At 50.2% G+C, this 23,896-nt stretch overlaps 1 protein-coding gene across 6 annotated transcripts in view; it reads right to left on the bottom strand.

Annotated features, from left to right (window-relative positions):
* Window positions 1-23,896, bottom strand: part of ERI3 (ERI1 exoribonuclease family member 3) — a 129,367-nt gene that overhangs the window by 52,276 nt on the left and 53,195 nt on the right. For all 6 annotated transcript variants that reach the window (XR_003794323.1, XM_029227593.1, XM_029227587.1 and 3 more), the window contains one exon: window positions 9,166-9,238. Coding sequence is in view for 5 of the 6 variants with exons in the window: in XM_029227593.1 (XP_029083426.1) it covers window positions 9,166-9,238 (73 nt within the window). In the remaining variant the exon portion in view is untranslated. The remainder of the gene's footprint in view (window positions 1-9,165; window positions 9,239-23,896) is intronic.

The raw sequence follows: 23,896 nt of genomic DNA, 5'->3' as shown, positions 1-23,896 counted from the left end.
TGTCAAAACAAGCACACTGAATCACACCCTTTCCTGTGCATTTGATTTAAGAGTTCTTCTCCTGGCCCTGACAGTAAGGCATTTCTGTCCCACAGATTATAACTCACTCTGGGCTATTATTCAGCTCCCCAGCCCTGGCCCTGCTGCAGTTAGTCCAAACATAATATCCTTCATGCATATATTATCTGTCTCCCTATTATCTGGAATCATTTCGGAATTAAATTTCAGTCCTGCAATATTGGCTTCAGGAGCGGCACGCTTTATGGGCTAGTCAAAGGTTAGAATACCAATCAAAATAACAGTGCCGATGCAGCGAGACATTTTAATATTCCAAAACCCGGTAATTGTAAAAGGACATAATATTTTTTCCCTGATTACCCCAAAGGCAACACATGTTAACAAGGCGAGGGAAGGAGTGAAAGAAATTTCAGAGTTCAGACAGCTGTAAGACATATTTAAAGGAAAAGCCCAGGCAGGGCACTATACACCATGGGGGCAGGGAGATGAGAAGAAAGAAGACAGTCTCTCTAGCTCCAGCTGCCCCGACTCCAAATATAGCACTGGTCCCTCTGCTACCTCTGGACTACGTCCCAAGAGCTCATTCCCAAGGGCAGATGTTACAGAGGATGGGATGAAAGGAGAAAGAGCTCAGATGTGGAGCCTTGAGGCCCAGGTTCTAGTTTCAGCTCTTCAATCCAAAGCGTCCAGCCCCCAAGCTGGTCCCTCCCAGGGTTTCAGCATCAAATCCAGTGGCAAACCCTTAGGGCTGCTCTCCCACTCGGCCTCTCCTTGTCCCGTGCCTGTGCCCCCGCCTCTCCCACATTTATACCTGGTGCTTTTGTGTCCTGTTCTCTTTGTACATATTTCTTCCCAAAGACAGTTAGAGGCCCTCATCTACCTGGCCTCAGAGCTGGCTCCCCTCAAGATGGCAGCCCACGTGCCCAATGCCCCACGGACAACGCTCTGTACTTTGGTTGATGCCAAAGACCTGCGCCACAGCCCCAGTCTCGTCCTGACCACTGAGTGGTCCAGAAGCATGTCTCAGTGCAAGCCCTCCTCCATCCAAAATAAACACAGAACAAACACCTGGCAGGGCCCCTACATCTTCAAACCTCTCTTGGTTTTCATTTTTGTTTTGTTCTTGTTTTTTCCAAATAGCCCCAATCAAGGGGCTCTGCAGCAGGCACCATGCAGCCACCACTGTACGAAGAGTCCCAGCCTCTGTCAGGCTGCCTATCACTTGAGCAGCTCTATCCCCACAGCTCCAAAATAGTGACCTGACCAGCAGAGTTCCAGACACTTTCAGTCCAGACGGCTTCCCAGCTAGCTCAGCCTACTCGCTGGAGCCTCCAATCTGCACCATCCCGACCTGCTGACCTGCCTATGGCCCCCAGCAAAGAGCTTCATTAAGGCTGAGAATTTATTCCTCCATAAGCCCTTAATTTATTACTGCGCTGATTGGGACTCTGAACACTCCAAGGTCAGGAAAAGTCGTACTCAGTCGTAGACACCAACCCTCCCTTCAGCAGTTTCTCCTGCTGTCGGCTCCCAGGGGAGGGGGAGACAGAAATGCTTCTTGGAGAGACCCAAGAAGGTCTCCTCTCCTTTCACAGCTGGTCCCAACCCCATCATCCCCTTCAGGGCACACAGATATTGTAGCAGGGCGTATAGCACAGATGGCAGAGGAAAAGTGGAGCAGCAATCTTCACACCCTGGTTCATCTGGGTCTGTCAAATCCTAGGTGACCTCCAACCCTACAACTTCCGAGCATGGCTGGCTGAGCCCTGTCTGCCAGGACTGACTCAGAATCCTCCGAAGGCTGCTGCCTGCCTGCTTCCCCAAAAGCCCATCCAAACAGGCCCAGGCACCAGAGGGAATTCCAGACCATTTGTGAGTGTATGTGCACGTACTTGCATGGCTTGGTCTGACTGTCCGTGAATCGTGTATGTGGAGGCATGCATTTATACATACATTTATACCTATGTGTCCTGCGTATGCAGTGAATATATACATACTATGTGTGCATGTGTATATCCACATACTCACATCCTTTTGGACCTACCCATTTCTTGACCTCTTATTTACACTAACATTCTCCTCCACCTAATCTTAGCTACCCACCCCCATGGGCACATCTTGGAGCCTGCCAACACTTAGAACTGCCCCATCTCTGAAATCACTAACTCAGACATGCTACTTTCCAACCATAATCTCTTATCCTTTCATCTGGCATGCTCAACTATAGCCGGTATACCTGTTCCCCATCTTACTGGGACCTCTCTACTTTTTCCATATCCGTCAGGCCCTCTGCTGTCTTCATTTCCCTCAACATCCAGCTTAAATCCCACATTCCATCTTGGCAACCACTGTCTTGACAATATCTTCAACTCCTTTGTTCCTTTCATCACACCCCTTGGGAAAATCTCTACTATGTATGAATCTAAATGTCTGCTTTCTGCATGCCCACAGCCAGGCAGCTGAGCTTTGCTAAAGGAAAGCCACACAACTGAACAGAGAGGTTCCACTGTGAATTAATGTCACCAACGTCAACTGGACCCGCACCACTGCCTAGAAATCCGACTATACTTCTCAAGTAAGATCATATTGCTATTCTTTACTAAAACTACAGCAATCCTTTTCCACTTTCTGCAGGCCTTCCCAGCCCTCCTCTATTAGTTATCAGCAAATGACTGATCTACTTCACAGAGAAAAACAAAAGCCTCGGACGGGAACTACTACTTGTCATCAGCAAATGCACAAGCCTACCTGCATCTGTGTGCACCCATCTACCTCTCCTTACCCCATAATGACGGAAGAGGGGACCGTCCTCCTGAAGACAGCCAGTGTCAAGAACCTGGGTTTTCCATACCATCTCCGGTCACCTTCTCAGAGACCCCTCTCACTCCTATATTTCGACCCTTCCTTCTCTAATATACAAACGAGCACGTATGTCTTTCACCTTAAAACACAAAACCTGCCTCAACTCCACCGCTGCCCCACCGCAGCCCTTACCCTTTCTCTCTCCTTCAAAACCACATTTCTGAAAAAGTTAAAATTTCTGTCTCCTCATTTACTCCCCAGTTCACTCCAACTTGGCTCCTATCCCTATCATGCCATCCAGAGGTTTTACCAGAGTCACCACGGTCCCTGAGCCCAGGTCTGGCACTCATATTTCAGTCTTTACGTTATGTGGCTCCCTCTGAGCAGACCAGTCCTTTTCTTTGGAAGACGCTCTTGGTGTCTATGGCATCACACTCTCCTGGTCTACCTCTTCTTCTATCATTCTTTTACCCTCTCTTTTTTACCGTCTACTCTCTTGAGCACAGAGTCAGGCAAAACTAAAGTTCTAGCTCTGCCATGTAAGACACTGAGCAAATTTCATCACCACTCCGTGCCTCAGTTTTCTCAACCTTAAAATGCAAAGAATAATAGTAACTACTGTGCGGGGCTGTGAAGCTTAGATAATGGGTTAGATAATGATGCAGTGTCTGGCACAGCACTGTCCAAAGCAAACATAACGTGAGCCACATAAGCAACTTATGAATTGAATGCCCAGCTCAAGTAATAAGAAACAGATGAAATTAATTTTAAGAGTATGTTTTATTTAATTTGGTATATCCAAAGATTACCATCTCAACAGGGACTCAGTATAAAAAAATTATTAATGAGGTATTTTGTATTTTTTCATACTTAAGTGTGTAATTTACACTTATGACACACCTCAATTGAGATGCTAAATCTTCATCAGAGATACCTGATCTGTATTGAGACTTTAAACAATTAACAGTTGAAAATACAGATTTACCAATCCAGTGTGTTCTAAATATACTGAAAAGTTCTTCCTGAAAGTTTTTAACTTTCATTTAAATTAATTAAAATTAAATAAAATTTAGAATTTGTTTGTCAGTCATATCAGCTACATTTCAAGTGCTCTATTGCTACAGGTGGCTAATGGCAACTATACTGGACACAACAGATCTAGCGCATGAAATGCAATCATTAAATAAGAAATATTACTATTACTACTAGTGACCACTCCTCCTCCTTCTCTAGTTCTGACTCTTCCTCCTCTATGTATCAAACATTGGTATTTCCCAGTGTTCTGTCCTGGGCTCTCTTTTCTTCTCATCTTATTCATGCCATTCCCATGGCTTCAATTATCATTCACATACCAATAATGCCCCCAAATCTGTTATCTCTTACCCTGACCTTATCCCTGAGCCCCAGATCTATATATTTAAATACTTTCTCAACAGCTTCACAAGAATGTCTCAAAGCCATCTAAACTCAACATGTCCCACACTGAATTCACCTTCTCTTCCAATCCCCAAACTTCTCCTCCTTCCATTATCTCAGTAAATGCATTCCAACTCTCCCAGTTGCTTACATCATAAACCTTGGGAGTCACGATGGTCTTCTCCTTCATCCTCAACCCTCACAGCCAGTCAGTCACCATTTCCTATCTATTGTACAGTCAATTCTGCTGTAACACTCATTTTGAAAGAGCAAATTTGTTCCAGGGCAACTGAAGTATTAGGGAACGATTTAGCATAACGCACATTGTGCATTCGTGTGAGACTGTGTCCTTAAGCAATACAAGATAAACACAGGAAGTTACACCCAGCTGAACAGAGCTGTGTAAGAATAAACAAAGTGACACATGCGTACACCTCAAACATACACCAGCTACCTGGGTCACCACATGTGCTACAAGCCACAACCGTCTGACTACAATCTCTGATTTCAGAGGATTCTCTTTCTGCCACTTCACAATAACTCACAAGCTACAACCCTTCTCATGCCCACTTCCACAAGCAGACTTCAAGCTTTTTTCAAGGTAAAATGCCATATTTATCGTAGTATTTATGTATTTCTTAACCATTTAATACGTGTAAAATCATGCTACCCATAATTTTTATTTTATTAGATTCCCATCTTTTTTCATGTGTCGCTGATGAAGTTTGTGAGTACTGTGCACCTAACCCCATTTTTATTGCACAACTTTCCACAGCACGGTGATTTGGGGGGAGGTATATGTTGCATCACAGCAGAACTGACTATACCATTTAACACTCCAGATTCAGTCCATTTCTCTGCATTTCCACTGCTAACAGTTTAATCCCAGTAGCTATAATCTTTCACTTGGGATGGTCCAATTCTCTGGTTCTCAACCAGGGACGGTACCTCCACTCCCACAACATCCAGGCCACGGGAAAAGTATGTGTCTGTCGAGGGGGAGGTGGCATTTTTAGCTGTCACGGTGACCTGGAGAGGTGCACTACTGGTTTCAATGAACAGGGACTGGGGATGATGCAAGTTCAGCAATGTTGCCCACATGATGATGTGCCCCGTCCCAACACGCCAACTATAGCCCCATCAAGAAAAACCAGTACCAGTCCCCTATATCTACTCCTAGCTCTCTCTACACTGCAGCCAGAGAGACTTTTTTCAAAATGCAAATCAGATGATGCCTCTCCTATGTTCAGTAATTGCTTCCCCTCGCCCTAAGGATAAAGATCAAAATCTAAAGTCTGGTCTACAGACTCCCCTCCAGTTTCATCTTATGTCACCCTTCTCTCTTCCCCACTTTCACTGTGCTTCAGGTAGTCACTCATTCAACAAATAATGATTAAACATCTACTGTGTGCCAGGAACTATGCAAAGTGATGAAGACAGAAGAGTAAACAGAAGAGACAAGTTCTTTGGCCCCCAGAGAACTTACATTCTACTTTCATGAAGCTGCCAGGCTTCTCTTCGCCCCAGGGCCTTACCACGTGTGGTTCTCTGCTTAGCCAATTCCTGCTCATCCCTCAGGTCTCAGCTTAGACTCCCTTCCTCCCTCCACCCCACTAAGTCAGGTCCCCTTGTGATGTGATTCCATGAGTCTGAACTTTTTAGTGTTATAACACAATTGAAATTGTTTGTTTAACATCCATCTCTTCTGTTATATCCCCAGGGCCCAGCACAGTACCTGGAACATGGAAGGCGCTCAAAAATATTTTGCTTATTGATGCAGATGTATATGTTTATATATGTGCATGTGCCCTTACATTTTATGAATATGTATATATAAACACATTCGTGTCTGTGTATATTTTCAGATATTTCTGCAGGTGAATATGTGTATACACATGTATCCCAGTATGGATACATACATACAATTTTGGGTATGCTCGCTTGAGTGTATTCATTCACATGGGTACGCGTGTATATTTGTGTGTGTGTGTGTGTGTGTGTGTGTGTGTACTCTTCTGGCCCCTCAGTGACAGCTCTGACCTCCTGGAAGCCGCTGGAAGCAGGGCCCCAAGTCCTCTCTAAGCTGACAGTTCAATGAGAGTATAGATCATTCAATGACATTCCAAATGTCAGCAAACACTGGCTTGCGCCTCTCTGCTACAAGGAAAGTAGGTGGAGACGGGAGATGTGGAAACCTGGCCCTAGAAAAGTTGTCCTTCCCTGACGCAGCCCACACCGCCTCTTGACAGGAAAGGGCAGCTGAAAGATAACATTCTGCCTCTTCTCAGACTGGAGGCCTTAGTCAGTCAGTGCAGACCGTTGTTACCTCAGTCCCAGGTACTCACTCAGCACGTCTAGGTGGCCAAGCAGACCAGGACCCTCCCCGTTCTTTTCATGGGGCAAAGCCCTGCTGGGGGGTTGAGAGGAGAGGACAGGAAGGGAAGGGGGTAGGACAAAGTAAGATCAAGGATGGGAGAGGAGCCTGTAGACAGCCAGGGCCTGGTCCCACGTGGGGACAGAAGGCAGGAATGAGGCTTTTACGTGGTACTCCCACAACCCTGGAAATGGCCTCTCCGGCTTAGCTTTTATCATTGCTCTTTTAAAGGGTGCAGGAATCTTTGTGCAACCTGCACTAAGTCACGCAGTATTAAGATCAGAAAGATTGCCATGTGCCTGGACCTCTGGGGCCCTGCAGCCTCCCTGTCTTGCATGGCTGCTGGCCAGGACTGGAGTTCAGTCATCTTTCCTGCTGGGCCCTTAAGCACAGCTGGAACACCATGTGGCTGCAGGGCAGAGAGGAAGGGGTGAGACCTCTGGTTTTTCTTAGACCTGCTCAGTCTACCTCCCAAGAGGCAATCACAGAGTCCTCAGTTTCCCCTGGTACCCACTCCCCGCTCCATGGCTCAGCACAGTCTGGCAGACAAGCAAGCCGAGCAGGCTCAGCACAGCCGCCTCCACTGCCAGCAGCACCGAGGTAGTCCCGAGTGGCAATGTTATCACACGGGTCGGCTGCTTTCCTGCCTCTCTGCCAAAGAAGCTAGAGGCAGGGAGTTATCCATACACCAAAAAGTCTAGTGAACTTCACAGAGCAATTGTTCATGGTCAGCGCCTGCCTCGCTCGGTGGGGCCTTCACATTGCATTTGCCGAGGCCAGCAAGCAGCCTCAGATGCACTCTGACAGCTGGCACGCCGTCTTCCAGGAGCACAGGCCTGGCCACACCCGCACGCGTAGCCCTGCCAAGGCCCGCGTGAGAGGGCCTCTCTGGAGCCAGCTCTCAGAGATCAGTCAGCCAGCCAGCAATTGTTCACTGAGCACACACTCTGCACCTAGCCTTGATCTGGCCACCGGGGACACAGAGAGGAACCAGACTCAGTCTTTGTGCTTCGGATGGACACGTCTGCAAGGAAACACACAGACTCAGTTTCAACCCTCGAAGATCACTGATATCCAGAGTGGCAAGGAGCCTCAAGGCAAGAGTTCGACTGCAAAGCTTCTCAGTGGAGGTGAGACCTGAGCTGAATTGTCAAGGAGAGGGAATAAGCCCGATGAAGATGACTGGGGGCACTTCAGAGGGAAGGCTATAGGCCAAGGCCTGAAGGCAGGACAGAGCCTGGCCTCCTCAGCCAAAGCTGGGAGGTAGTAAGCAGCTGTTGTTCAGCTGCAAGGGAGATCATCGGGAGAGGTGGGGAGGGGTCGAAGCACAGACAAGCCAGAGGGCAAAGGACCCGTACACCAGGGAAAAGTAAAGGAGTTCACAAACACTACCACAGAGAGCGGCTGCCCTGAGACGTACGGAACAAAGTCCAAGGTCATTGTCTTCCAGTGCTCCTCCAAATGCTCACTTAGCTCCAGCCCTCACACACACCAAAGGCAGGCTGCTCCCCCTGCCCCGAAGCCCCCTCTCCTCCTCAGATCCAAATCCCACCTCCCTTGAATGCCCAGTTCAAGACCCAAATCCCCACGATGCCAGCTGGAGCCTCCAACGACCTCTCCCTTCTCTGGGCCCCCCGGGAGCCACTACTCTGACCTCTGGTGTGTTCTCCCTTTGCTCAGCTTCCTGGGAGGCACTGAACGGCATGGGGTTCCTGGGGCTGCCCCAGGTCTGTTGCCCTTACATCACAGGGATTAATGGGAGTCAGTCTCCCTAGTGGCCTGGGCCTCCTAGAGCCAGGATCCTATCAGAGCAGGGGTCTGCAGTGTCTATTCCTACGCCTCCCTTCTTGTGCTTACCTAGGAAGGACAGCACACACTAGGAGAGTACAGTTTTCTGGGTGATTCATTCTCTGCCAGGCCCACTTTCCTAGCTACACGGGGTCCCTCCCAGCCCACAGCCTCAGCGCCCACTCTCCAGGTGCTTAGTGCTACATGAGTGCCAGTCTCTTCCCCCATGCTCAAAGGGAAGTGGGCTCTAGTGTCCACAGCCCTTCTCACATGAGCAAGCTCGGCTGGGGCTAGGCAGGACCAAAGCCCGCCTGAACCAACTCCACCTCCCAACCCGAAGGAGATACCAGGGCCGGTCAGGAGGCTCAGAGGCCACACTCATGATCACTCATGATACTTTCCCAGAGGCTGAGCTAGGACCACCTCCCTCCCAGAGGCAATGCAGCTCAGCCTGGAGGTAGAGCTCCAAGCAAGAACCTGGAAACTACCCTTAATCGGGACTTCTCTGCACATCTGGGTTAACACCAAGGAGGGCAGTGTCAAACTCCACCCAGCAGCCTGGTCCCCCAAGCAGCTCCCCACTCCCAGAAATAACCACAACCTTCCAGCACACATTAGCTAGGGAAGGGTATTGAGAAAAGAGAAGAAAAGAAAAGAGATGAGAACAACAAGATGAAAACAGCAATGAGAAAAGAAAGCAAGAGAGGGGGGTGGTCTGAGGCAAAAGAGGACCAGAGGAAGGATGGAGTGGGACTCAGACACAGTACCTTTTTCAGATTAATCCACTGCTTGAAGTAATCTGCCACTGGCAAGCCCAAGTACTGGCACTGGCCCGGGAGCCTGAAGAAAGGGAGGAGAGAACAAGTTGAGCACCCATGTACCAGGTACGGAGTCTTAAAACAGGATATCCAATAGAGTCTATAAGACAAAGTGACCTCAAAGGCTAACCCACTAGCCGTGGGTCCTACCCCACCCAAGAAAGGCACCCCACCTCCAGCACTCTGGACACTGGGCTCCAGATGCAGCCCTCAGATCCAACTGTGAGGACCTGGAGACTCTATTCAAAATGACATCAGCCACACTGCTTTCTGATGGCCTACAGCACGCTAAGTGTCTTACTTACATTCTCACGTTAATTCAGAGAGATGCTGTGAGGTGGGTAGATCTGTATATATTATAGATGAAGCAAAGATTCAGAGGGGTTACCTAAGAGTCCACAGCTAAGACCTGATAGTGCCAAGAACTGAACCCGGATCTGTCTCACTCCAAAGCCTATGTTCTTTCCAATGCACCAGGATATTGTCGCCATCTTGTTACACAGAGAGGCAGAGATGTAAGATAGGAGGAGAGAGAGGAAGAGCATGTGATTTAGAGATAGTTGGGCAGGGGCTTCGGCTCACACCTAAGTCTCAAGCAATAGGCTTTCTGTGATAGAGAAGAGACCATACAGAGGGCTAAAAAGAAGTCAGAATCTAAACCAAGAACCTGTTCTTGTTTTTTCTTTAAATCATAATTTATAAATTATCTCCCCTTCCAGCTGATGATGCCGTTTCGCCGACACAAATCCATTCAGCCAAACACTGATGTTTTACAATAACAGTCACTTAGGCCTCAAAAAGTAAGACTGAACTCCTGCACATAAGGGGCTCACAGTTTGTTCAATGGAATGGATAATAAAAGAAATAGATAAAAAGCCTTAAGTTGGCACTTCCCTGGTGGCGCAGTGGTTAAGAATCCGCCTGACAATGCAGGGGACACGGGTTCGAGCCCTGGTTCGGGAAGATGCCACATGCCACGGAGCAGCTAAGCCCACGTGCCACAACTACTGAGTCTGCGCTCTAGAGCCCACAAGCCACAACTACTGAAGCCTGCACACCTTGAGCCCGTGCTCCTCAACAAGAGAAGCCATCACAGTGAGAAGCCCGCGCACCGCAACGAAGAGTAGCCCCCGCTCACTGCAACGAAGAGTAGCCCCCGCTCGCCACAACGAAGAGTAGCCCCTGCTCCCCACAACTAGAGAAAGCCCACGCGCAGCAACGAAGACCCAAGGCAGCCAAAAATAAATAAACTTTACAAAAAAGCCTTAAGTTGCAGCACTGGGGTACATGGAAGGATAGTGGAGGATACTAGAAATATCAGCTGGGGAAGATCACGGAGTTTTCTTGCTAAGAGGAGCTTGGCCACAGGCAATAGAGAGACTCAGAAGAGTTGTGATTTACAAAGATTGTTCTGGGGGCAACAAAAACAATACATTAAAAAAGCTGAGTAGTAGCCAGGAGACTGGACAGTAGCCATAGAGACAGCGAGCCAGCAACAGGAAAAGATATAAAGGAAGCCTTGGTGACCAAATGGGACATGGGGCCCAATGAGAGAAAGCAGTAGAACCCAATTCAGAGGTGTGTGGCTTGGCTTGCTTCATGCTACTCACTGAGACAAAGACAAAGTTAGGGGCGCAGAGAGCATATCTAATAGATGAAGCAGACCAGCATTTAGTCAATTTCATTATTGTTTTTAAATTTTCTTCATACAGTGTCTCCCTAAACCAGGGTACACTGCTCCCACTGCCTCGCCCCTACCACCCCACCGGATGAAGGCATGAGTTTGGGAATGCAGTTTTAGATATACACCTGACGTGTGCTAAGCACTCAACATCTGTTGAGTCTGAGGTGCCTAGGAGACATTTGGCAGTGGGGACGATGTCTAAGAGGCGGATGGACATCCAGCTTTAAAGACAGGTCGGGACTGGAGATATGAATTGCTAAGTCATTAATGTAATTTAAGTAAAATTAAAGCCATGAGAGGAGACGAGATCACCTGGGAAGAGTGTGGAATGAGATGAGCAGAGAGCCCAGGCTAATGTCTCATAAGTTTTGTTGAGCTAAAATGAAAGCAGGCCACCCCTACCAGACCGTCAGCACAGACAAGGAACTCACCACTCCACACCGCAGTCGGCTCTAATTCTGGACGCCTTCAATTCTCAGAACAGCCTTCCTTAATGCTAAACTAAAATCTGTCCCTTGTAACTTCTACCCATGAGTCTGAGAAATGTCTTTAGAAACTACAGAGAATGAGACTTCTGTCTCTTCCTTGCAGAACCCTCCCAAGATCTGAGCCTAGGGACCTTCCTCAGAGTTCCCTTCTCCAGGTCGCACAGCCTCAGCTCCTTCGAGAATTCTGTAGGAGATAATGTACCATGAGTCGGGACTCACCCAACCCACCTCCGTGTCCAGAGGGCAAGGCTCCTGGACCTTTTTCAGGGTATCAGATAGCCAAGGTCACACATGCTCTTTGGACCCCACTTCACATCACCTGTGGTCAACCTAAATGATGATGAAAGCAGGCTTACCCTTTCTGGAATATTTACAACTGATTTTTGAGCTTAAAAAGCAGGTCATTAGTGTCAAATGCCAGAGTGGTCAAGCAAGATAGAGCTGAGAAAAACCCAATGAATTTGACATTGGTGGGCTAGTGGGGACAGAAGGCAGCAGGCGACGTGTTGAAGAGTGAGAAGAGATAAGAAAGTGGAGATCACAAGTACAAACTCCTTTTTTAGGAGGCTTGGCAAAAAGAATCCAGTCGAAATGACTTGTTTCTACCCTAGAAAGTGTTAGGGCAGTCAGCCTTCCATCCATTACTCTTCAGTTATCTGACAGACACTAGTTGGAGGTCAGTGCCCATGTTTCAGGTGGTAGAGTTAAGGATTTACTTTTCTAAGACCTGAGACACCTTTCCAAGGGAAGGTTCCTCTCAACACCCAGGTGGCACAGTGACATTAACTACAACCAGTCAGTTTCCTGGGAGGGAGATTCTGGCTGAGGCCAAGATGACGAAGGGGTATCCAGGTAGGATGTCCCCATGTGGGAACCAAGGACCAAGATTGTAAGGAAATGAGGCAAGATTTTGAAAGATGAAAGGTAGCTTTAGGAACTAGAATGTGGTTGCCTAAGAAGCAGAACTGTAATGTCTGGATAATTGTCTTATTCCCTTCAATTTTTCTTTCATGTTCCTTATCCTTGGTATTTGTGAAATGCTTGCTCAGGTCAGCTTTTTTTTTTTTTTTTTTTGCGGTACGCGGGCCTCTCACTGTTGTGGCCTCTCCCGTTGCGGAGCACAGGCTCCGGACGCGCAGGCTCAGTGGCCATGGCTCATGGGCCCAGCCGCTCCGCGGCATGTGGGATCCTCCTGGACCGGGGCACAAACCCATGTCCCCTGCATCGGCAGGCAGACTCTCAACCACTGCGCCACCAGGGAAGCCCCTCAGCTATTTTTGAAGAATCATATTGAGACCTGTGAGTGAAGGGGGCCACCAGAAGCACAGAATCTGCAAAGGAGCAGGTTAGGGGACTGGCCAGCAAAAGGCAAGGGTCCTGGGTAACCTATCATACTCTCCCTTAGCCAAGCCCAGCACCCTCTGATTCTTTTAGTTGACACAGGCCAGGAGTGCTTTTGGCTGGCTGGTCCTGGGAGAGGGAAGGGCTCCCTCTTCAGCAGGATTTCAAAGGCAGATATCAGCTGTAGGCTTCTCTACCCAGGTAGGAAGGGTCTAGCTCAGTAGGATCCTGCCTGTTTCTCTTGGTGGAGGACCTATACCAGAGTGGCCGCACTGAGGACAGACTAGACAGATTGTCAGGCTGGAGACTCAGCTTCAGATATGGCTCAGCCGCATCCAGAGTGCTGCCTGGGCCCCCTGGCTGACTGAAGCAGAGGGAGGCGGGACCATCATTCTCACTCGGGGCCCTGGTCACTTGCAGGTACACATGTTGTTTGCAGACGCACGGGCATTCAGGTTGTTGAGTCCTCCAGCTAATGGGAGGTCCTAGCTATGTGACTTCAAGATACAAGCAGTACAGTTATAGCAGGACCCAGGCCTATCTTCACAAGAGACACAGAGCCGTATGCCAGAACTTGAACTCCCAGGTGCCTCGTGGGAAGACAGCTACACATTTCTATGACAGAACCCTAGCCCAGCTTAGAGAGCACCAAGAGAAACCCTGTGAGGAAGGTAGGTTAGAGAAGTTGTCACCCCTTCATAAAAGAGGAAACTGATGCCCAGAGAAGAAAAAGGATTTGCTTAATCAGACAACAAGCCAAGGGCAGAGCTAGAAATGGGATCTAAGTCTTCTAACTACACAAGGCATCCATCATATAGATGCAGTCTTTGCAGTCCCTGGGAAGGCAAGGCCTGGGACTTTAGAGGGTCGGGTAGCATGGTGGTCAGTGCTCAGGGTCACACCTGGGTCCACAGTTCTTAGGAGCCTAAGGCTAGGGTCAGTGGGTACCAGTGGGTACATGGTTCCACCAATTTGGAAAAGAAAAAGGCAAAAGTCACCCTGGCACAAAGGGCCTGAATGCTGTAAATTCCTACCAGATGCTGATCCCAGGAAAAGAGCCACTGGCAGTGGGCCCTGGACTAGCCTACGGGCATGAACGTGCAGGCAGGTTTATGGTGCCCAGGTCTCCAGGCAGCTGGGATCACTGGGCACAGAGCTCCTCAACTGCCCAAACATCATCTGGCCATGCTTATTACTGCTGCCCAATGAAATTTTATGCACCAAGTCCACAGGTGTGATTTCCCCTTCTTTATGAGGGTCGGAATGACATCACTGATGGCCAATAGAAAAGAGCCAATTATGTCCAGGCCATAAAAAGGAATGGGATTTTTTTTCAACCAAATCAAAACTTCCTTCAGCTTCGTGAATGCAAGGGGCCCTCTTTAAGGAAGCCAACCCCCACCACCATCCCCAGTCCTGCCTGTGGGCTCTAAACCAAGGGATATGATTGCTTTCCAAATACTTTGGGGCCTAAGGCCAGAGAGGGGCTCTGCCTTTGGCGTTTACCATGTGACCCTGCTCTTACCACACTGGCCCCTTAGGGTCATCAGAACCCACTGTGAAACCCTCTTGCTGATGCTTGACTGGCTCCCTGCTGCTCCATCCAGGGGGGCATTAGAAAAGATATGGTACTCCTCAAGTTCCTTTATTACTCCCGCTAAATAACAAAAAGAAAGCAAAGAAAGCCCTCTCCTACTTAGAAAGAACAGTATGGGAGGAATAGAGGTGTAAGAAACAGCCCCCCGCCCATACAGCACAGAGCAAAAGGAGCCCCTCATCCAGCCCTACCACCTGCAGCCCAGCACTTGGGCTAGGTCCAGACAGCCCTGATGGCAAACAGGTGTGACCAGCTCAGCGCCAGCCAAGGCAGGGGACTAGCTCATTAAGGGAATGTCACCCTTGCTAATGGGTATGGGCTGGATGAAGCCACTGCTGGCAAGAGCTCAGCTTTGAAGACTGGGGGACTCTGCTAGAACTACTAGGCTTGAGTCGATGGGGCCAGCAGCATCCATGGAGGTCTGACAAAGAGACTGGCAGACACCAAGAGCCAGGACCAGCAGGAGAGCAGGCACCAGTTCTGGCAGAGGTCATGGACACTCTTCCTTCTGTGCTTCTCTCTCTGCAAGCCTTAGGGACAACTCTAAACTGGGGAGATGCAGGTCACTCTCAAGCCCTTGAAGAGGAGGAAGTCAGCTGAATTGGAGGCCATATTTGATCCCTCTCTGCCTCTCTGGAAAAGCTGTGGGACCCAGATCTCAGAGTGATGTAGGCTTTCAGTCCTGGTACTCAAACGCACATACTGCTCGCCTTCAGAGGGCAAACTGTTTTGTGCCACCTGATATGCAGAAAAAGGGGAGTGTTGAGGTGCAGAGGCCAAGAGCAGGGAGAAAGGCCCTGTCTTCTTCAAAGTCACCTTGGAGCACGGAGGCATGGAAGGCCCAGCCTGGGGAAGGCGAAGCAGCAGACCCAGCTGACCAGTCAGATGGGAGCTCCTGCCGAGGGGTCACCCATGAGCGGGGTTGGACTTGTTTCCACGAGGGGCTCCACACTTGCTCATTCTGATACAAACCTTCCCAAAGAATGCTGTCACTGGCTGTCCTGCATCTCAGAACCACCACATCTCCTAGGCTTGTCTCCAACTCCCAGGGCTGAGCCTCAGGAAGGGTCCCCTTCCCCTGGGTCCCAGTCTGGGAGTCCTACTAGTCAGAGCCTCCCCAGTCAGCATGACGTGATTCTGCATCCAGCTCCGGCAGGCTACCCCAGCCGAGGCAGCACTTAGCTGGGGACGCAGCTCTTTGTCTCTCCTATTTCCATTCCCCTACCCAGAGGAGATAAACAGACCCTGGGTGATAAACGGCCCGCCTTTCACGATCACTTTTCCTCAAGTTGAGGAGAGTAGCTGGTGATGGATGGGCTGGAATTTGGTTATCAGGAAGGGCTGTCAGCCAGAGGTGCCTATCTCCTCCCCCACTACGCAGGGCATCATTACGCTGTGGCGTCGAGGTAAAATACGAGCAAGGGGAGGGAAGGAAGGAAGAGGGGACGGCTGGGCTTCTACACGGAGCCAACTGAGCTACAATGAGAGCAGGCACGGGGCTGGGACGTTAGTTATCTGCCTGTGACACCTTTTATCTCTGCACAAATTGGTCCTTCCACCCCCACTGCATCCTCTTATACAAACACAGGCAGGCACCATGTGTCACCATTGCAATCGCGTAGCAATTTAACCCGAATTAGTGAGGGGGTCAAACAAGGAAATAGGGGTTTCTCATTTCAACAGGTTCCTTAGTCTCTGCTCTGAACCACCACACTGGGGGGAGGAGGGTGGAGAGAGGCAGACTCATAATTGAATTCACTCACTTGGCCACTGCTGATGTATAAAAAATTAATGCTCAAGTCTCGTACTTATCAAAGCCAGTCAGTTTCCATCTCACCTGCAAGACGCACCATGGCAGGAGATACAGCCTGGCTGCCCCCGGCGGGCCGAATGCTCAGTGCTTTCTACCAGGGCAGGACTGGCAAGGACACGAAGGGAGAGAAAGGTGCTGCCCTGCACCAGCAACCCCTACTAGAAGCCTACAGGATAGTGTATAGGGTGTGGGGGAAGGATGAGGGCAATGGGGGTTACAGGAGGTGAGCACATCAAAGATGATCCTGGACAGTTCAAGAATACACTTCAGTCTACAGAGAGAAAAGGCATTCTGGCTCCACCCTCCACCAGGAGATGGCCAGTAACCCCTCTCTGTCCCACAGACACACACACACAGACACAGCTGTGCTGAAATGGAAGAAGCCAATGGGAGCACTGACAGCACTGACAAGGCTAAAAGAGCAGGGAGTAGAGGAGTCAGGTCTGTTCCCAAATCACTTCCCCCATGCAGACCCTGGAGCTAGAAGAGCCCCTGATGGGGGCGGGGGGAAGGAGAGCACAGTAGAAGCCCCACCAGGCACATGGCTCTGCCGCACTAAGAGACAACTTGGTCAAGTGAACATGTGTCCTTGGGCAGCTACATCACCTCCATGCCCTGCTCTGTGAAGGTTAAACGAGCCGGCCAAGGGAAACATACTTTATAAATAAGCACTTATAGAAGAGATTCTGGCTGTAAGGAGGTTAGCTGAGACCAAACCTGCCTTTGGAGATGCTTCCAGGCCACCTGCATTGAGAAGACAGTGCCTCGGTCAGGAAAAGGATTCTAGAGAAGTTTTCTGGGGATGACAGAGTAGGGATGTCCCAGAACCATTCAACAGTTGCCAAAATGAATTCCAAGAAGCTTGGGGGTGAGGGGAGGAGCTGTGGATAGAGAAGCACCTTGGTACTCATTCTCCAAATCCAAAAAATCAGCACACAAATAGGAGGGAACAAAAGCCAAGGCCCCAGTCTGAGACACAAAGTGGGAGAACTTTCTACCTGAATTGATACCACATATTGATGGGTATCACTGAGACCCAGGACCCTCAAGGAGTAGAGGCCAGTCAAACCTGATTCCTATACTCAGGGAGCTTTCAGGACCACCTAGAAGATAACCACAGCATCAACTATAATGATCACTCCAGGAGAGACTACAGCAAAAGGGTCACTTCATTCCTGGGGATGGGAGGGCAATGCTGAGGAGCACTTACAGAGACTGAGCTTCAATCCCCTTTGCTATCACACACACACACACACACACACACTCTCTCTCTCTCTCTCTCCTCTCTCTCTCTCTCCTCACTCACTCCCTCTCTCTGTCCCTGCACTCTCCTCCTGCCCACAGCCTTGGGAGAACGCACTGCCGACTTCTCAGCCCACTTTGCCCCCACACTTGCCCCTATCCTCTGGGACGGCTGCAGGTTACAATTCCAACCACCAGCTTCAGAAAGATGATACACTTGCTGGAGCCTGCAAAGGGTCAGGAGAGAGTACTGTTTGAAATACCAGCGTGACAGCTGGCTCCTTGTCTGTCTCTTCCTCCCCCATCCCCCTCCCCAAACTTGTCATGGTACAAGAAGTCTATATGCAGCCCATCAGCTTTAAATATCAGTGTGCGTGAAGCAGGAGCACGAGAGCGAGGGAGCGGGAAGCAGACAGCGAGCGCCTCTGTCGCCACTGCCTGTCAGGGAACACTAATGAATTTCACTACCAGCAGCCATGCCTCAGATGGGGGTGAGGTGGGGGTAGGGAGTTTTCTAGGGAGAACACTCACAGTATTAAAACATCTCTTCCCAAAGCCCTGTTAATAAATGTCACTGCAGAGCCAAGAACTACGCCCCGCCACTAGGACTCAAGGCAAGGGAGGGGCTGGGACGAGCCCTGAGGTCCTCCCAAGCAGGAAGGGGAGTGCAAGTATGAGGCTGGAGGGAGCCAGCTGAGCCCCCCCAATTAAGAGGGTGACCACTATCACCCGTGCTCATCTCATAAAGGCCCTGGGATGCTTGGTTGAGAGGCCTAGGAGGACAAGAAGGAAAGGCCTCGCGCTGGGAGAGAGTACCAGCGGTGTGGCCCCAGCCAGACTCACTCTCCACCCCACTTCCCATCAGCTTCAGCCAACTCACTACACTTGAGGCCCCAGGAGGTACAAGGGGCTCCAGGCCATCTTTCCAGATCTAGGGGAGGTGGCGTGAGGAAACTCAGGCACCAGTCCCAACAAGAAGCTACTTCCCCAACAGATGTCAGAAGCCAGAGCTTGTTATACTCTCCCTTTCATAGATGAGGAAATGGAGGTTGAGAGTGGTAATGTGACTTTCCCAAGGTCCTACAACTAGTAGGTAATGGAGCCAGGACTCAAACCCAGGTCTCTTTCAATCCTAAAGGTCCTGTTCTTTCCACAATACCACACAGCTTCTCTGAGCACGGGCTGATCACCTCACTGGCTCCTGTGTGTCCTCTATTGCCAGGCCCTGCCCTGCCCTGCCCCTCCACCCCCTCCCACTGGTACACATGCACCTCTGGCCTGGCATGGGCCACAGCTGCCATGTAGCACAGGGCTGGGCCTCAGGCCAGGGTGAACCCAGCCTGGCAGAGAAAGCCCTGGGCCTGAGCCAGGCCATCACCTGGGAGTCTCCACAGCCCAGAGGGCATGGCTGCAGACACAAGCCTTCCCTCGGGTGCTCTCCGCACAGCTCTGATCAGCACTGTCTGATCTGGCAGCGACCTGCTGTGCAGGGGGCAAATGACATTTAATTTCCTCTTGGTTTCCCTATGGTACAGACGAAAGGCCGTCACCTGCGTCTGGGTCTGGCAGCACAGCTGGAAGTGTTCCCAGACATGCTGCACTGGAGAGTTCCCAAACAGAAACCAGAACGCAGGCGGGTGCAGAGGGACGCCCCGTAGGCCAAGCTGCCCGTACTCCCAGAGAAAACCAACCTCAAATCCCCATTGGCAAGCCTCCAAAAGGCACCGTATATGTACAGAGCACCTCCCTGCTCCACCGCTTTGTGGCCCACCTGCCACCTGTCTCTACTCCCATTTCTCCCACACGGAGCCCACAGAAATAACCACACAAAGCACACAAGAGCCACAAACACCCTGGGGAACAGCCTAACATGCACCTCCCCAGTGCCACAAAACCAAATACTGTGTATCTCGCCAGCCCCTCTGGTGAAACAATAAGACAAGTGCCTCTTTGGAGTCCCTCCCGCTGCAATTCTTCCAGGGAAAGGGCACAGTGCCCCACCTGTTGCGGCTGCGAAAAGTGCTGGAGCGGCCACCAGGGCCGGCCAGCCCTCTTTCCCAGGTGGAATGGCAGAGGCCCGAGCAGGCAGCAGGGAGTAGGGTCCGGGGAGGAGAGTCAGCAGGTGACAGGAGGTTTCCAGGGTATTCTGGTCAGTGTCTTGGCTGGTGAGCTATTCTCTTTTTGGCTCAGGCACTCCGTAGCAGTTTGAGTGGTCTTCAAGATACCTCATTCATCCCCCACCAGAGGCTCCCCCTGGCCTATGGCCATCTTGACCCTTTGCCTGGGCTGCCTTTGTGTGGCCTACAATGCCCTCTGGAGGCTCTGAGGAGAGCATCCTGCAAGCATTCAGGATCTGGGATGCAGTCTGACCTCTGCTTCCAGGACACAGCTGTTCCCCTTACCCCTGGCTGATCTCCTCTGCCCTGATCCCAGCTCCCCTGACCCCTTCAGGATGTGTAACACCTAGCCTACACAGTCACACTTCTGGTGGGCATTTTAAACCATGCTCCATGGAGCTCTAGGGTTCTAGGAGAGACATCAGGCTACTCTGTGGACTGGGGGAGGAGGAGGAGGAAGAATGGGCAGGGCCGTGCCCCAGCTTCAACCAGAAGAGCTCAACTTTTATGTTCTGTAATATTGGGCTTTCTTTAACGTTTTATTTTTTTTAAGTTTCCTGCTAAAAATACTGCCCATTCAGTCTCTCTACTATGCTGCTCTGGGTTCTCATGGCATTCGTTTTGTACCTTCTTTGGAGTGTTCGCATGCTCTACCGTACTTATTACTTAGCCTGCAATTAGTTTTGCACGTGCTGCTCCTTCTGCCCTGATCACCTGGCAGTCCCCACAGTCCCCAGCACAGTACTTACTGGGCCCCGAGCAACTCTCAACTGGGGCTAACTTTAGGCTCCTGCTGGAATATTCTTCCAGGATACACAGTGCTTAGTGCCTTCGATGGCAGTTTCCAATGGTATTTCTCGGAAGAGAAGAGCTGAAGTGGGTGGTAACTGACATTTACAGGGAGGTCCTGGTGAAGACGTGTGGCACGTGCCACTCTTAAATCACCAAATGCAGCACACCTGCTACCATCATCAATCATCTAAATCAACCTGCGGGGGACCAAGAAGACTTTTGCATCTGGCCAATCTCTGAGCAAAATGCAGTCTATTCCAACAGGAAATACCACTCACTAGACGTTTCTAAACCATGAATGTGGGACCATGGGAACACAGGATGATGCTCCTCAGCCAAGTACTCAAGGGTCTGTCCCCTTGTAGAGGAGTCACGAGTCCCACAGCTCTGCTCATCCGACTGGAGATGGGGGAAGCCCCTTGGCCCGTCAACCAGACCCGCCGCCTGGGCCTCCTTCTCCAGCCAGCTTTGGGGAGGTGGCAGCAGGGGCGCAGGGGGCTGTGCTCCTCCTAGCTAAAGCCGCTTGTTAATAGGCCCTAGATTCCCTTATCCCCGGGGAAAGGGAGGTAGCAATGAGCCCTCTCCCTCCCTCCACACACCCCCACCCCACAGATGCCTCCCAGCAGGGCCAGGGAGGAGAGCCATTAGTGTGTGCCTCAGCAGACAATGGGGAGGAGAAGCCTCCAGAGCAAAGGACAACTGCAGCAATTAGAATGCAGGGAGGTTCAGAAGCTATTTAACTGGGTGACCCTGAGGTCGCTGCATCTGACTCCCATCCCTGGATAAATATTGTATGAGAGGGGAGGGGGGCAAGCGAGGGAGCCATCGGAGTGCTGCCTGTCCTTCCACTCCTTTCCCCACCCAACCCGGCTGCCTCCAGACACACACACCAAGAACCTTATTTACAGCCCTGACAGTCAGAGCACTCACTCTGCTAACCAAGAGGGAATGGACAGAGTCGACTCACCCAAAACTGACTGTGGCAATCGAGGAAAAATCCAGGGCTGTCGGGGAAGGGAGCTCAGCCAACACTGAAACACAAGGCTTCCCCCAGATTCTGGGTCCAGCTGGCACAAATACTATCACCCCAAAACCACCAGAAGGCAAAGCTGGTCCCAACTGGCAGCGAGTAAATAAAAAATGGAGCATCCTTCCACCTTTTGGGGGCCCGGTAACAGAAAAACTCCTGGATCTTACCACTACCCAGGTGTTCCTTTGCAAAGACGGGAGTCCTAGCTACCTGCCCAAAGGAAGCGGGAATAGCCACATGCCACTTATCCAGCGGGTCCCTTAGCTGACCTAGTGGGGAAGGGCCACGAGCAGGAAAGTCAGACAGAGCAGCAAGGGGTCAGGGTGGGGGAAGAAGAGGAGAGCGTCTGAGCACAGGCTGCTTCTCAGCCCCCTCGTGCCGCTCCTCCAGTCCTGCTCTAATGCACCCTGACATGCCTCTGAAGACAGAGAGCTGTTTGCAGTCAGCACCGTGATTTGTTAGTAATTATTTCCATGGTGTCACATTGCTGTCACTCTGTTAACAAAGAGACAGGCTGCCTCGGGCTGCCTGCAAGAAAGAATCGCAGAGAAAAAGGCCTGTCAGGCTCCCGGGATTCTCTGGGCTGGCTGGCTTTCTTCCCCAAACCAACATCCTTGCAGGCTTTGGAAGAAACAGTTTTACAGAACTATCAAGTCTGAGGCGTGTCACCCATTAGCCAGGGACACTGAGAATTTACCCCACCCGCTCACAGGCGCCCTTCCCAAAGGGCAACAGAACTAAGCCCCCAGAGTCCACAGATCATTCAGGCACGGACCACTATGCCAGCTGCAGCCTTGAGTTCCCTGGCCTTCACCTTCCAAGACCCCTGTTTCCTGACCCTTCCTCCTCACTGGGGTGTTCACAGCCTCTCATGTGCTCTTAGGAGCCTGAGGATAGAAACCTATTTCAGAAGCAGCCGCCCCACTGGCATGGATGGTGGTTAGGGAGTATACGATGGCAGGGCATCTTCCCTCCTTGAATCTGCCAATCACCGTTCAAGACCAAAGCTGCTCAGGTACCAACACCTCTGTAGCCCCCAGGTGCCTGAGCACCTGTGAGGAGATCCCCTCTGAGCTGCCTGGATCGGGACAGAATCCGCACTAGGAGAGCTGGTGGTTTGCTTTAGCACAAAGTCATGTCTCCATTACCCTGGCTGGGAATTAGAGGACAGATTGGCAAGCGCTGACAAAACAGAGGTCACTCACCTTACAGGCATGGAAAGTTGGAGATTAATTCTCTCCTCTCACAGAGGGAATCAGACTCCTGGATAGTGGAAGGAAGGACCAATCTTGAAAAACCCTTTCACTGCCAAGCAGCAGCAGCAGCAGAGAAGGGAGATGAAAGCCCACGAAAGCCCTGGAGAGGCCCCGTCAAGGTGGCAAGAGCCACTGCCACCAAGCTCCTACAAAATCCCAGGAGACAGAGGAGCCTAGGCAAGACTAAGATTCTTCTGGCATCAGGGTCCAAAAGACAGAGGGCAGGGCTGGTTGCATGCACTGAAATGTAAACCCCACGAAGACAGGATATTTTGGAAGTTTTATCTCTTTGTTCACTGCTAAATCCTCAATACCTGGGACAGTGTAAAACATACAACAGGCATTCAATAAACATGTGCTGAAAGAATAAATAAAATGGGTCACTAGGGCTCAAAGGCCACTTCCACAGGCCTGGGGTCAGCCTCCCTCTATCACAGGGGCTTAGAAAAGAGGGAGGCCAGTGCAGATTCCACAAGAGACAGGGAAGACCATATGTCTGAGGGACTGGAATTAGGTTTTAAAGGATGAGGGAAATTAGGACAAGCTGATAGGTCTAGGGAGATGCTCGTATCAGATTGAACATTCACATACTTATTCGACAAACATAAACTGAAAGACTAAAGAAGGTATGTAGTCCAACAGAAAGGGAACACATAAACTGCAGTGCAGTAATACAATGGAATCCTACCCAGCAATAAAAAGGCTGAACTACCGATACATACAACAACACGGATGAATCTCTCATATGCTATGTTGAGCAAAGGAAGTCCGACTCAAAAGAGTACATCTTGTTTGATTCCATTTATACGAAAGTTAGTAAGAGGCAAATGATCCACTACCAGAGTAGTGGTTACCTGGCAGAAGGAGGGCATTACTGACTGGGAAAGGGCACAAGGGAACTTTCTGGGATGACGGAAAAGGTTCTTCGTCTTGATCTGGGTGGTGATTACACAGGTGTATACTTGTATAACAATATATTGAGCTGTCCATTTCTCGTTTGTATACTGTATGCACCCTACTGTACCTATTTCATACCTCCATTTCGAAAAAGATAAATTTTTTTGAAAAAGCTGGGTCTCAAGAGTCACACAAAGAATGTTCAAAAGAAACACAAAAATATCTCACCCAAAGGAAAATATTTTCCAGCATCAACAGTGGCTCTTTCTCCCTGGAGTTCAGGACACAAACCCTCCAGCCTTCACTCTCTATTTGCCAGAGGAAAGAGAAGCCCAAACAAATGGCCAAGGCCTGGGAAGGTCCAAAAATGTTCAAAACACAAAGCAGTGCAGCCCGAGTCTTAGGTGGAGGACATCATGACCT

This window comes from Monodon monoceros, unplaced genomic scaffold (genome assembly GCF_005190385.1).
Source record: "Monodon monoceros isolate NGI ecotype Baffin Bay Population unplaced genomic scaffold, NGI_Narwhal_1 Super_Scaffold_18, whole genome shotgun sequence".
Classification (NCBI taxonomy): Eukaryota; Metazoa; Chordata; class Mammalia; order Artiodactyla; family Monodontidae; genus Monodon; species Monodon monoceros.
The sequence above is the reverse complement of the archived record's forward strand: the minus strand, read 5'-3'. Positions and strand labels throughout refer to the sequence as shown.